Source organism: Thalassophryne amazonica, chromosome 3, assembly GCF_902500255.1.
Source record: "Thalassophryne amazonica chromosome 3, fThaAma1.1, whole genome shotgun sequence".
Taxonomy (NCBI): domain Eukaryota; kingdom Metazoa; phylum Chordata; class Actinopteri; order Batrachoidiformes; family Batrachoididae; genus Thalassophryne; species Thalassophryne amazonica.
In genome coordinates, this window is record NC_047105.1 from 29,370,870 (window position 1) to 29,385,183 (window position 14,314).

The 14,314-nt window shown below is 47.3% G+C and overlaps 1 protein-coding gene across 1 annotated transcript in view; it reads left to right on the forward strand.

Moving 5' to 3' along the window:
- The window catches only part of grip2b (glutamate receptor interacting protein 2b), a 454,393-nt gene that overhangs the window by 407,515 nt on the left and 32,564 nt on the right, over positions 1–14,314 (forward strand). The window contains 6 exon segments of the mRNA XM_034165962.1: positions 5,867–6,019; positions 7,855–7,912; positions 7,914–8,039; positions 11,687–11,750; positions 11,752–11,833; positions 12,924–13,004. Of these exon segments, the coding sequence (XP_034021853.1) occupies positions 5,867–6,019; positions 7,855–7,912; positions 7,914–8,039; positions 11,687–11,750; positions 11,752–11,833; positions 12,924–13,004 (564 nt within the window).

The window sequence follows — 14,314 nt, forward strand, 5'->3', positions numbered from 1 at the left end:
CGCTTGGTGGCTCCGGGGCGCTCCAGATCCATTGGTGGTGGAAAGCGTGTGGGGATCCGGCTCTTCTCTGGACAGGTGTCTTCTATCCTCGAGCCTGCCCACACGTCACCTTGATTAATTGACTGCTGTACCAAATTGTGTTGTCTGTTTCAGTTGTGCACATTCACAACATTAAATTGTTGGAGTTTGACTTATTCCATTGTCCGTTCACTTGCGCCCCCTGTTGTGGGTCCGTGTCCATACACTTTCACAACAGGATTTCTCGGCCAGTGTCATGGATCCCGAGGGGCGTCAACCATCGAGTGAACCACCAATGGAAACGCAGGGTGCACAGGCGTCGGCAGGAGGCATGTTAGGTGAGCTACAGCAAATCTTAACCACCTTCACTGCTCGGTTGGACTTGGTGACCGAGCAGAATGTTATTCTCAATCGGAGGATGGAGGCTCTCACTGCCCAGGTGGAAGCGCGCTGCAGCACCTCCTCCTGCTGACCGAGCACTGGATACAGACATTCCAGTGGTGGTTCAATGATCCCCCCCCCCCCCCGAAACATATATAAGCCCCCCGGAACCATACGGAGCCTGTGTCGAGACGTGCGCGGACTTCTTAATGCAGTGCTCACTCGTCTTTGCACAGCGTCTCGTCATGTACGCGTCCGATGCTAGCCGGGTAGCTTATGTCATTAACTTGCTTCGAGGAGAGGCACGCGCCTTGGCTACGGCGCTCTGGGAGCAAAATTCATGGCTCCTGACCACATACACTGGGTTTGTAAGGGAGTTTAAACAGGTGTTTGATCATCCCAATAGAGGCGAGACCGCTTCAAACGTGTTGCTGTCAATGAGACAGGGGCGTCGGAGCGCAGCCACTTTTGCAGTCGACTTCCGCATCGCGGCTGTGAGGTCCGGCTGGAATAACGTTGCACTCCGCGCCGCCTTCGTAAACGGACTGTCTCCAGTCCTGAAGGAGCACTTGCTGGCTAAGGATGAGCCGCGGGATTTTGACGGGCTTGTCGACCTGGTCATACGGTTAGACAACCGGTTGGAAGCACATCGTCGGGAGCGAGGCAAAGGACATGGCCGGGCGCGAGCCGTTCCTCTCCTTCCGGGTCCGAAAGGGTGCCGCATCCCCACGCTCCACAGCCGGAGAGCTCCGTGTGGCAACAGCGCCCCCTGCTGACGAAGCTATGGACACGAGCAGGGCCAAAGTTAAATCTAATGACCAGACAACGGAGGCTGGCCCGCGGGGAATGTTTTTTACTGTGGCTCATGTGAACATATACAGAAACACTGCCCCAAACAGTTAAACTACAACGCCCGCCCTTAGAGACTGGGCTAAGGGTGGGCCATAACATTCACGAGGAAAAATCCCGCAAATCTGCACGCATCCCAGTGACGATCCTGAGTGGGGATCTAACCCTTCACACCCCAGCACTGGTGGACACGGGGTCGGAGGGGAATCTGCTGGATAGCAGATGGGCTAGGGAGGTTGGGCTCCCTCCAGTGGCTCTCCCTTCTCCCATTAATCACACACCAGACACAGCCCGTGACATTGGTTGTGTCTGGGAATCATAGGGAGGAGATCGGGTTTTTTTGTAACACCTTCTACCTCCTGAGTGATTTTGGGTTTTCCATGGATGGTGAAGCACAATCCCCGGATAGATTGGCCGTCTGGGGTTGTGACACATTGGAGCGAAACCTGCCACCGGGAATGTTTAGGATCCTCGGTTCCACCCGGTGTGACAGCTAATGAGGAGGTCAAAGTCCCCCCCAATCTGACGGCGGTGCCTGAGGAGTACCACGATCTTGCTGACGTCTTCAGCAAAGATCTGGCACTCACTCTTCCCCCGCACCGGCCATACGATTGCGCCATTGATTTGATCCCGGGCGTTGAGTACCCATCCAGCAGGCTGTACAACCTCTCACGTCCAGAGCGCAAATCAATGGAGACCTACATCCGGGACTCTTTAGCTGCCGGATTGATCCGGAACTCCACCTCCCCGATGGGTGCACGTTTCTTTTTTGTGGGCAAGAAAGACGGCGGACTCCGTCCATGCATCGATTACAGAGGGCTGAACGAAATTACGCTTCGCAACGATACCCGTTACCTCTGTTGGATTCGGTGTTCACACCCTTGCATGGAGCCCAAATATTTGCGAAATTGGATCTTAGGAATGCGTACCACCTGGTTCGGATCCGGAAGGGAGACGAGTGGAAGACGGCATTTAACACCCCGTTAGGTCATTTTGAGTACCTGGTCATGCCGTTCGGCCTCACCAATGCGCCCGCGACGTTCCAAGCATTGGTTAATGATGTCTTGCGGGACTTCCTGCACCGGTTCGTCTTTGTATACCTGGACGACATCCTCATCTTCTCCCCGAATCCTGAGACCCATGTGCAGCATGTACGTCAGGTCCTACAGCGGTTGTTGGAGAACCGGCTGTTTGTGAAGGGTGAGAAGTGCGAGTTCCACCGCACTTCTTTGTCCTTCTTGGGGTTCATAATCTCCTCCAACTCCGTCGCCCCTGATCCGGCCAAGGTTGCGGCGGTGAGAGATTGGCCCCAGCCAACAAGCCGTATTAAACTACAACAGTTCCTCGGCTTCGCAAATTTCTACCGGAGGTTCATTAAGGGTTACAGTCAGGTAGTTAGCCCCCTGGCAGCCCTTACCTCCAGTAAAGTCCCCTTCACCTGGTCGGATCGGTGCAACGCCGCGTTTAAGGAGTTGAAACGCCGGTTCTTGACTGCACCAGTTCTGGTGCAGCCCGATCCCAATCGCCAGTTTGTTGTTGAAGTGGATACCTCTGACTCAGGGATAGGAGCTGTGCTGTCCCAGAGCAGGGAGTCCAATAAGGTCCTCCACCCTTGTGCCTATTCTTCCCGCAGGTTGACCCTGGCAGAGCGGAAGTATGACGTCGGCAATCGGGAACTCCTAGCGGTGAAAGAGGCTCTTAAGGAGTGGAGACACCTGTTGGAGGGAGCTGCGGTACCATTCACAGTTTTCACGGACCATCGGAACCTGGAGTACATCCGGACCGCCAAGCGTCTGAACCCCAGGCAAGCCCTCTGGTCACTGTTCTTCGGGCGTTTTGACTTCCAGATCACCTACCGCCCCAGGACCAAGAACCAGCGATCTGACGCCCTGTCCCGGGTCCACGAAGAGGAGGTCAAAACTGGACTGTCAGATCCACTGGATCCCATCATCCCCGAGTCCACTATCATGGTCACCCTCACCTGGGACGTGGAGAAGACCGTCCGGGAGGCCCTGGCACGGAATCCAGACCCAGGGACCGGCCCAAAGAACAGACTCTACATCCCACCAGAGGCCAGAGCTGCAGTCCTGGACTTCTGTCACGGTTCCAAGCTCTCCTGTCACCCAGGGGTGCGAAGAACCGTGGCAGTGGTCCGGCAGCGCTTCTGGTGGGCGTCGATGGAACCCGACGTCCGGGAGTATGTCCAGGCCTGTACCACCTGCGCCAGGGGCAAGGCGGACCATCAGAAGACACAAGGACTCCTCCATCCATTGCCTGTGCCTCATCGCCCCTGGTCCCACATTGGCCTGGACTTCGTCACGGGCCTCCCGCTGTCCCAGGGCATGACCACCATCCTCACGATAGTGGACCGGTTCTCCAAGGTGGCCCACTTTGTGGCCCTCCCAAAGCTCCCGACGGCCCAGAAGACCGCAGACCTCCTGGTCCACCATGTCGTACGTCTGCATGGGATTCCATCCGACATCGTTTCAGACCGTGGTCCCCAGTTCTCCTCGCAAGTCTGGAGGAGTTTCTGTAGGGAACTGGGGGCCACCGTAAGCCTCTCTTCCAGGTACCATCCCCAGACAAACAGACAGGCAGAGCAGGTGAACCAGGATTTGGAGCAGGCCCTCCGCTGCGTGACCTCCGCGCACCCGCCGACCTGGAGTAACCATCTGGCCTGGATGGAGTACGCTCATAACAGCCAAATCTCATCTGCCACTGGCCTCTCCCTGTTTGAAGTGTGTCTGGGATACCAACCCCCATTGTTTCCCTGGTGGAGGGAGAGGTCGGGGTGCCCTCTGTCCAGGCCCACCTCAGGAGGTGCCGTCGGGTGTGGCGTACTGCCCGCTCTGCCCTGCTGAAAGCCCAGACGAGGGCCAATGCCCATGCAGACCGCCGGTGTTCCCCGGCCCCTGCATACCAGCCCGGGCAGGAGGTTTGGCTATCCACCAAGGACATCCCCCTGCAAGTGGAATCCCATAAACTCAAGGACAGATTCATTGGACCTTTCCCCATTCTCAAAGTCCTCAGTCCAGCCGCAGTGGCTTCCAGCTTCACTGCGGATTCACCCTGTCTTCCACGTGTCCCGCATCAAGCCCTACCACTCCTCACCACTCTGCACCCCCGGACCGGCACCGTCTCCTGCCCGGATTATTGACGGGGAGCCTGCCTGGACCGTGCACAGGCTCCTGGACGTCCATCGAAAGGGCCGGGGGTTGCAGTATCTGGTGGACTGGGAGGGTTATGGACCCGAAGAGCGCTCCTGGGTGAAGAGGCGCTTCATCCTGGACCCGGCCCTCCTGGCCAACTTCTACCGCCGTCATCCCGACAAACCTGGTCGGGCGCCAGGAGGCGCCCGTTGAGGGTCCTGTTGTGTGGCCCGCTGAAGAGGAGGTACTGCTGGCCCACCACCAGAGGGCGCCCTGCCTTGAAGTGCGGGCTCGGGCACGAGAGGGCGCCGGAACAACCGGGAGTGACAGCTGTCCCTCATCAACAGCACCAGCTGTCACTCATCTTCTCTACAATCACTTTGCCATAAAAGCTGGACAGCATCTTCACCTCACTGCCGAGAAATCGTCTACCATTAGGTAAACAGCCCAGGCTGGGAAAGACACAACAGTTGTACGTCTTTACTTCTGTTGTGGTGTTGTCTAACGTTGATTTTGCAGACGTACCTGATTATACGAGAGGAATAGTCGTGTGTTGGGGAGTTGGCGTACTCCGCTCCTCGGATTGGTGACTATTTAAGTATAATAGCAGTATCTGCACGTATCTCTGGACTGTAGTGATTAAGAGGTGGAGGTGTTTCCCACCCTCTTCAGACTGTTTGCTGGGTATTCACGCACCCACCATCACTTGTCTGTTCTCTCTGCCAGCAGTACCCGATCTGACAGCCGGAGGTAGTGGCCACCTGGGGACTCTACGCTTGGTTGCTCCGGGGCGCTCCAGATCCATTGGTGGTGGAAAGCGTGTGGGGATCCAGCTCTTCTCTGGACAGGTGTCTTCTATCCTCGAGCCTGCCCACATGTCACCTTGATTAATTGACTGCTGTACCAAATTGTGTTGTCTGTTGTTTCAGTTGTGCACATTCACAACATTAAATTGTTAGAGTTTGACTTATTCCATTGTCCGTTCACTTGCGCCCCCTGTTGTGGGTCCGTGTCCATACACTTTCACAACAGGCGGCTACATTAATGATTAAAGTAGTGTTTTGGTGGCAGGGTTAATTTTGCTGATTGTGTTTTAATGATTATTTCGCAACATAAAGCACTTGCGGCTGCAAATCTTATAGGAAAGCAGTAATAACAATCAAGTTTATTTGTTTATTTATAGAGCGCTGGTAAACAAAGCTTCTTAAATGGTTGGTAAACAAACACTGCTCCGATTGCTTCATTAAAGTAATTTGTTGAAATGCTTTGGTCGATCGATCAGACAAATATAACTTTTCAAGTACACTTAACTCGTCTTTCTTGATTAAATCATTCACTTCCTCACTTTTGATGTCATTAGTTCTTTCTCTTCTCTTCCTCCTGATTTCTTTCATCTTTTCCTTATTGCATTAATAATACAGCGAGCACATCATTTTTTTGTTGTCTTTCTCTCTCGTCCGTCTCTGCAGCTCTGGTGTCGGCGAGTTTCTCTCCGAGCTCCACAACGACATCAGGTCCCAGCAGTCAAAGCTCCAGCACGCTGCCCCGGCCGACCGTTTCCATGAGCCCCCGCAACTCGCTGCTCAAACGGCGGCAGAGGAAGAAAGAGCACAAAAGTTCCTGTAAGTTGTCTTTTTCTGTAGAACTCCAAATCACAAAAAGTTGGGATGATTTGGAAAATGCAAAATTAAAAAAAAAAATAAAATCAAAATTTAAATTTAATTTAAAAAAAAAAAAAATGGATGTAGTTTTAATTTAAAAACTACATCCATTCCTGCATTTTATTCCTGAAATGCAGGAATGGATGGTATATGACAAATGAAATGAAGGTGATTACCATAAAACAAAATATTTTGGTTTCAATACTATTTGAAATGAGAGAAATCAAAATAAATATAGAATCACTGTTGAATTATTATTTTTAATTTTACAGGTTTTCTGATTTGGTGTTGTATGTGCACCCCTTGTATCAATAATTCAGTCATGCTGAAAATTCCAAAGTACCTTAACTTCCCAACACTCTTTTAAGTTTCTGGTAGTGATGATAGATGACTATAGCTGGTAGCTTCTCTGTGACAACATAAAAAAGGGTTTGTTAGTCATTGGCTTTACCAACACCCAGTGCAATGGAAGGTCCGAAGAGTTTCAGTACAGATATCAGAAAGAGGATTGTGGATTTGTATACAATTGTATAGCCATTTGTATACAAATTACAAAATCATCCATTCAAACAATTTACATAAGTACTAGTTATAGTGATGTGGAGCCACTTTTCCAAACTCTCGAAGGAGACCCCAACTGTCCCCATCAACTCAGAGGAAATTGTTTTAGATGGTCAGGAACAATCCAGAAACCACCAAGGCAAAGGGCTGCCATGACCTGGAAGCTGCTGGAGCACCAGTATTTCCATCAACAGTGAAAGCCAGTTTGACATCACCATGCCAAGAAGCTGCTGTCCACGAAAGAAGCTCTTGGCTCCCAAATGGACAACCATCAAGCTTGAAAATAGTTTACAAGTGACCACATGGACAACCAAAAACTAATTGGGGGAGGATTTTTTGGTGAGAAAAGGCAAAGGTTGTTTTTTTGACAATGAGCAGATAAAAGACAAGGCATTCAACCATAAGAACACTGTAGCCAGATGTTAGTTGGTGGATTTGACCAACATCATCTGGGTCTGTTTCTGCCAGTGGGACTGGTGTTGCACAAAGTGGATGCATGTTGAAGGACGAAAACCTCAGTTTTTTGGCAAAACCTCAAGCCTTTTATGTGGAGAGTTGAAATATGGACACAAGTTGGTGTGTCAGTTGGTCACTGGTCCCAAACACACATTAAAACTGGTTATGGAATGGATCGAGGTGGCTAAAATTATATTTTTGAAATGGCCTTGTGATGGCACTAAGCTAGCCTTATGATTTTGCTGTTCCACTGCCAGACTTAGCCACCTGTAAACCTTTCGTTCTTCCTATATGTGGTGACTATGTGGGAGTGACTTGCTTTATGTGTGTTGGGTCTCACCTACCTGGTGGTGGGGTAGGTAGTGCCTGTGGCTGACTCACAATTGCTACATCTGTTGATTCCTGTGACCAACTAGCTCACTCCGCCCCCACACACTCTCCGCAGTGGCTTCCCATCCGGTGTCCCTGTGAAAAGCTCACTCTACCAGACACATGGAGGGGCTTCCAGCCAGCGCCGCCTGTGCTTCACAGTCTGTTGAGGTTTTTGTTGTCAATAAGTGCTCTACCCTGCCATGATCTACCCCCCCACTATACACAAAAAAACAACTTAAGTGTCTCACATACTCCATGCATTACAGACCTTCTTGAGTTCTGACCTCAAATAAGCTATAGTCCGGACCCAAATTCTGGACCACTTTAAAAGTTTGGATCTGGTCCGGAAACAGATTGTATTGGCCAATTCTGCCCTGTCCTTGCTAAACCTCTGTATTTCTGTTTAGTGTCTTTGTCATCCAGTTCAGTGGTCCAGGCGGTCAGGTGGTTTCACGTAGAACCTGTGAGTGGTCCTGTCCGGTGATCCACTCAACGGCTTTGGGTGTCCACTACAGGGAGGATATTTGCCACCGAACCCTTTCTGCTCCACCACTCATCGCCGATTCATCGAGCCAGACAGCTCAGCAGAGAGGTTAAGAAAACGACCTTCACACACAGTCCATTTAAACGAATCGTGTTTTGCCTGGCAGTGTTTTCCCAAAAATTAAACTCAGTGAAAAAAAATAAAGGAATACATCAACATGGACGCAAATGCAAACAGTTGTTCAGTGTGTGTACTAAACTTGTAATTTTTAATAATCAAAGGTGTTTGAAAAAGAACATGCGTGAAGAACATTTCAGGCACGAATAATAGAACATAGTAGAATAGAAGTTTTATTTGTCATTGTACACATACACAATATTCGGGTGCCCTCTGTAACTGAGTTTGAGAATAAGAAAAAGACAAAAAAGAGGCTATCGCCTATGACTCGTAAATAACTAACTTAGCAGGACCAGTGAAAACTGTGAGTATGCAAATAAGTGAAGATATGTACAAGCTATTGAAACAATAAGATAGACATTCTAGATAAGGCACAGAGAAAATTAGATTACACATATTGCACATATTTGTATGAGTATTGTCCATGGGATTTCAGTTATTGCACATATAATAGAGTAATTGCACATGAGTGTTTAATGTTCTCACAGCCCAGGGAAAGAAACTGTTTGTAATCGTGGAGGTTTGGGCTCTGATTGACCTGTATCTCCTGCCTGAGGAGAGCAGGCTGAACAGGTGATGTGCTGGGTGAGAATGGTCTGAGAGGATGGATCTGGATTGCTTGAGACAGCGGGGGGTGACTATCTCCTCTGATGGGGGGGCAGCCAGTGATTTTTTTGGGTGGTGTTTATCACTCGCTGCAGAGCCTTTCTGTCCATGTCTGTACTTCCGGCGAACCACACTGTGACCCAGTGTGTCATCACACTCTCAATGGTGGCACGATAGAAGCCACCAACTCCTTCTGCTCCACTTTGCTCTTCCTCATCAGCCTCAGGACGTCTTTGTGATATCATAATCAATAAAAAAACCTTTGACTTTCATACTCCTCAGATCTTTGTGACATTATAGTCCAGATAAACCCTTTGACTTTCATATTTATCAGATCTTTGTGACATTATAGTCCAGATAAACCCTTTGATTTTCATACTTATCAGATCTTTGTGACATTATATTCCAGATAAACCCTTTGACTTTCATACTTATCAGATCTTTGTGACATTATAGTCAAGATAAAACCTTCTACATTTGTGACATCACATATCTGTGATGTCATAATCAAGATAAAATGTTTCTCGTAATATTAAGAGATTGAATAAAGAGATTAAAGATGAGGGTTTGTGACAGATTTGCTCCACTCTTGCCCTTGAGTCACTGCTACATAAAAGTTTATTGAAATGGAAACAACAACAAATGACATAACCAAGTCATATACGACACAAGACCTTCTCTGGAACTCCTGTGGAAATCCAACCATTATGAAACAGACCAATTACATGGCTGATTAAACGACCTGATGTAACAAAAATGACAAAAGTACGAGGTCTGTCCATAAAGTAACAGTCTTTTTTATTTTTTTTCAAAAACTATATGGATTTTATTCATATGTTTTTACGTCAGACTTGCTTGAACCCTCGTGCGCATGCGTGGGTTTTTCCACGCCTGTCGGTGACGTCATTCGCCTTTGAGCACGTCTTGTGGAAGGAGTGGTCCAGCCCCCTCGTCGGATTTTCATTGTCTGGAAATGACGGAATGAAAAGGACTTTTTTTCCATCAGAATTTTTTTCAGAAGCTGTTAGAGACTGGCACCTGGAAACCATTCATAAAATTTATCTGGCTTTCGATGAAAATTTTACGGGCTTCACAGAGAATAAGGACTTTAACTACAGCTTTAAGGACCCCTTTAAGGACGGTTGGTGCGCCACGCTCCGAGCTGCGACGACGCGGCACAAACCACTGGATCATTTCTAAGCTGATGGCTCTGTGGATATGAGACCATCGTGTGCTCTTTCTCTGGTTATCACAAGAGCTGGACATCAGCCATTTTCTGGCAGATTTCACTTTTAACAAGAGATTTTGTCATGGAAAGCCGTGTGGAGGCTTCGCGCGTCACGACCGATTCGCCTTGGAAGCGAGACAAAGGAACACCTCCATTTCGGAATGTTAGAGGACAAGTTGGGACATGTCCAGCTCTCCACAAGTTCTCTTATACTCACTCGACTGGTAAGCACTGAAAGCCGAGATAGGCATGTCCCAACTTGTCCTCTAACACTTCCTGTCACTTTGGCTAGACATAAGATTTCCACAGTTGGTTTAGCAAATTGTAGCGCTGATTTTCTGTTGGTCACATGGTTTCAGGTGTCAGTGGGCATGTGTCATTGTGAATAACGTGTTGCATGTTTTGTGTAAAGGTTGTTCGCTTGTGCACATGCTGCATTAGGAGCATCATGAGCCTGTTTTTGCTGTCTGTTTTTTTTAAGAGTGGGTTTGTACGAGTGTGTATTATCATCTCAGTGTGGGCGTACAAACATGATGTGAGTGTGTGTGGGTGCACGTTGAACTCTGTGCACGTTTGTTCATGCATGGACGCTGAATGGAGGCTGTTTGTGTGCGGCGCTGATTGATGTTTCCGCTGTATTAACAGCTTCTCTAAGTGCTGGCTGTGTTTCTGCACCCTGAGGCCGCACTTCCCTCCTCCATTAGCACCCACACTAACAACACTAATTAGCCAGCTTCCCCTTGCCCACGCCGCAAGAATCTATAAGTACCTTCTTTCCGCTTCAGATCGTGGATCCAAATAAACAGCCCGAATTACCACAACTTACACACTTTAAAACTCTACGACTCCCTGTAATCACTAAGGACAGCTTCCTGTGTTCACCTGAACCCGCTGAATTACATCCAACAACCTTCAAGCGTCTTTATGACATCATTTAAAAAATGGTGTTCCTTAACCTCAAAGTGAAAATAATTCTTTACAGCATGATAGAAATTACAAAAACATCTAAAACACATTGTAAGTCACATTGGTGTATAAATTACAGGACCTCTAAAATAGTCCAAAAAAAAAAAACCCAACCCAAAAACAAACAAACAAAAAACTGCAACTTAAGTATAACCCAAATATGGTATCATATAATGGCTACATTCATACTGTGCACCTTGTTTTTTCACAACTATAAGTTGTGCTTGTCAAGGGAAATTGCTGTTCTTCTGTCCACCTTTCTGTCCTTCCGTATGGTAAAATCTTCCATGTCCAAAAACTCAAGAACCATAAAACTTCCAAAATCAAAATTTGTATCCATTAATACTGGGAAGTCAAAGCTCTTCCTGTCAAAAAAAATCATGCATTTCTAACATTTTCAAATACCTTTTTTACTGAATGTTGGGTTTCAACTATGAAATGTACCAGAAGCCCTGAAATGCTCACATTGCCTACTAGGTGGCGACAAAAGCTGCTCAAATGTGTGGCAAGGTCTTGACAGGCTGATATAGTAGAGAAGCTTGAATCTTCGACTGGACTGGGTTGCTTGACGTGAGGACATTTCGCATCAAGACAGGCTGACAGCCAAAAATCAACTTACAGTTGTGCCCCTGACCTTACGGACAACTTGCTTGTTTACTAACTTAATAAAATTCAACAGTCACACGTGGGTGAATGACAAAGCACCAGACTCTGTTCTGTCAGATCTTCCCGTAAATGGGATCATGATTTCTAATTGCCGCATCGTCTCTTATTTTAGGTGTGGTCTGCTGCAGGTGGGAGACCGTCTCCTCTCCATCAATGGGATACCGACAGAAGACGGAAACACTGGAGGAGGCCAATCAGCTTCTGCGAGACGCAGCATTGACCAATAAGGTCACACTGGACGTTGAATTTGATGTAGCAGGTTGGTGTTGAGTTTTAGAGGGAACCAGTTTTGCTCTCCTTACTGTGCTACTTTTTTATTGGTATAATTACCGCAAAAAGCCATGAAACAGCTGAGGGCGGGGAAAGCTCAGAGGAATCTGTGGCATCGGAGGTGAAGAAACTAATAAAAGACTTAAAAGAAAATTTGGCTTAATTTTTGTCTAAGTAGAAAAATAATCTTGTCAAACATTTTTTACGTAAGAAAAAATGGCTTATTTTGAGAAAACATATCTCACTTTTTCTTAATAAGTCTTTCCAGCTATTATCAAGCTGTATAAGGAAAGGCAATTTCAAATAATCCAAGCAAAAGAACAAGACTGTTTTCCTTATTTTCAGACAGAGGCTAATCTTAAAATAAGAATTTGTCTAGTTGCAAGGCACATTTTGATTATTCAGTGCCTACACTTTTTGCTAGTTTTGAGAAGTCAAAGTAAATTTTTCTTACCTCATTGGCAGATTTTTGTTTTTTGTTTTTGTTTTTAGTTTTGTTTATTTATTTATTTATTTTTTTTTGCTTATTTTGAGCAGGACAGTTTTTGCAGCATTCTCCAGGTGGGTGATGATGGTTTTCCTCTCTTGCCACTGCAAAGAGTCTTTGTTTCAGTCTAGGAGATGGGCATCTCTATGGGCTGGAAGAAAGGACTTGTTGTCCCAGTCAAGAAAGGAAAGGGTGATCACATCAATTGTAACAACTATAGGGCTGTCACACTGCCGTGTGCCAGGGAAGGTGCTTGCAAGGATTATTGTTAATACGATTCAGTTCCAATTACTTGTTGTCTCCTTGGATGGTTGCCATCCTGCACAAGCTTCACCAGCACATTCTCTTAGACTTGAGTTGATTTAATTATCGACTGACTAAATACCACTCGTGTTTAGTTCTTGGTTCTTAGTTTTGATGTTAAATAAACACGAGACAAACTGAGGATTTGAAGTCCCTTAGTTATTCAAAGATAAGGAGGACAGTAAAATGCCTTTTAATTTCAAAAGTTAAGCAGAATAAGACTTGTTTCTAGTTTTTTGTTTGTTTGTTTTTTTTTTACATTTATGGTCTTTGTGTGTTTGTGTTCCAGAATCGGTGGTGCCAAGTAGTGGGACATTCCACGTCAAACTGCCAAAGAAAAGAGGCGTGGAGCTGGGCCTGACCATCAGCGGTAGGACCCACAGTATAAACACTTCACACCTGATTTATTGTTTGTGTTCAGGGTCTCCAGGCAGAATGTTTATATGTCACGAGTCGTGCACGCGGCCGAGTGTCTCTCCGGCTAACTGTAGCCTTTGGGAAAACGGCGAAGTGACATTCGGGTTGGAGTCAGACTTCATTGTTCAGTTGATTTAGGGTGACACGAAGCAGTAACATGCAAAGTCCACATAGGAAGGTCTGAAACAAACCCAGGACCTTTTTGCTATGAGGCAACATTTGTAACCACTAAGCCCCCATGCCACCCTCATCATCAGGCCATCTTCTTGTAAATGTCACTCGACTCATTATAGGACCTCAGGTTTTAGTACCGCTCTTTTTCTAATGATTACCTCTGACCTTAGATGTTGTATGTAGGTGTTTGGATGTTTTTGGGAGGTGGCTACAAAACCCCAAAAGACCTGGGTTTTGGAAATTAAAGAAGCTCACAAACAACCTTATATTAAGCTAGATTTAACTTCACACCCATACATTTGTTGATATCTATCAGAGAGAGAGAGAGAGAGATTTGCTTTAGCTACATTCATGTAACATCCTTCACACACAGTTGTGTGCAGGTGTGTCTGTTTAACTGGAATTGTAGAAAGTAACCACAATTAACAACACCAAACCCCACGCAGCAAGTGACTAAGAGTCCAGGGTCACCAACACAGAACCCTGGGCAGCAAGTGACTGAGTCTAGGATCACCAACACAGAACCCTGGGCAGCAAGTGACTAAGAGTCCAGGGTCACCAACACAGAACCCTGGGCAGCAAGTGACTGAGTCTAGGATCACCAACACAGAACCCTGGGCAGCAAGTGACTAAGAGTCCAGGGTCACCAACACAGAACCCTGGGCAGCAAGTGACTGAGTCTAGGATCACCAACACAGAACCCTGGGCAGCAAGTGACTAAGAGTCCAGGGTCACCAACACCGAACCCCAAGCAGCAAGTGACTAAGAGTCCAGGGTCACCAACACAGAACCCTGGGCAGCAAGTGACTGAGTCTAGGATCACCAACACAGAACCCTGGGCAGCAAGTGACTAAGAGTCCAGGGTCACCAACACAGAACCCTGGGCAGCAAGTGACTGAGTCTAGGATCACCAACACAGAACCCTGGGCAGCAAGTGACTAAGAGTCCAGGGTCACCAACACTGAACCCCAAGCAGCAAGTGACTAAGAGTCCAGGGTCACTAACACCGAACTCCAGCAGCAGCTGATGATGAGTCCAGGGTCACCAACACCGAACCCCAAGCAGCAAGTGACTAAGAGTGACTAAGTG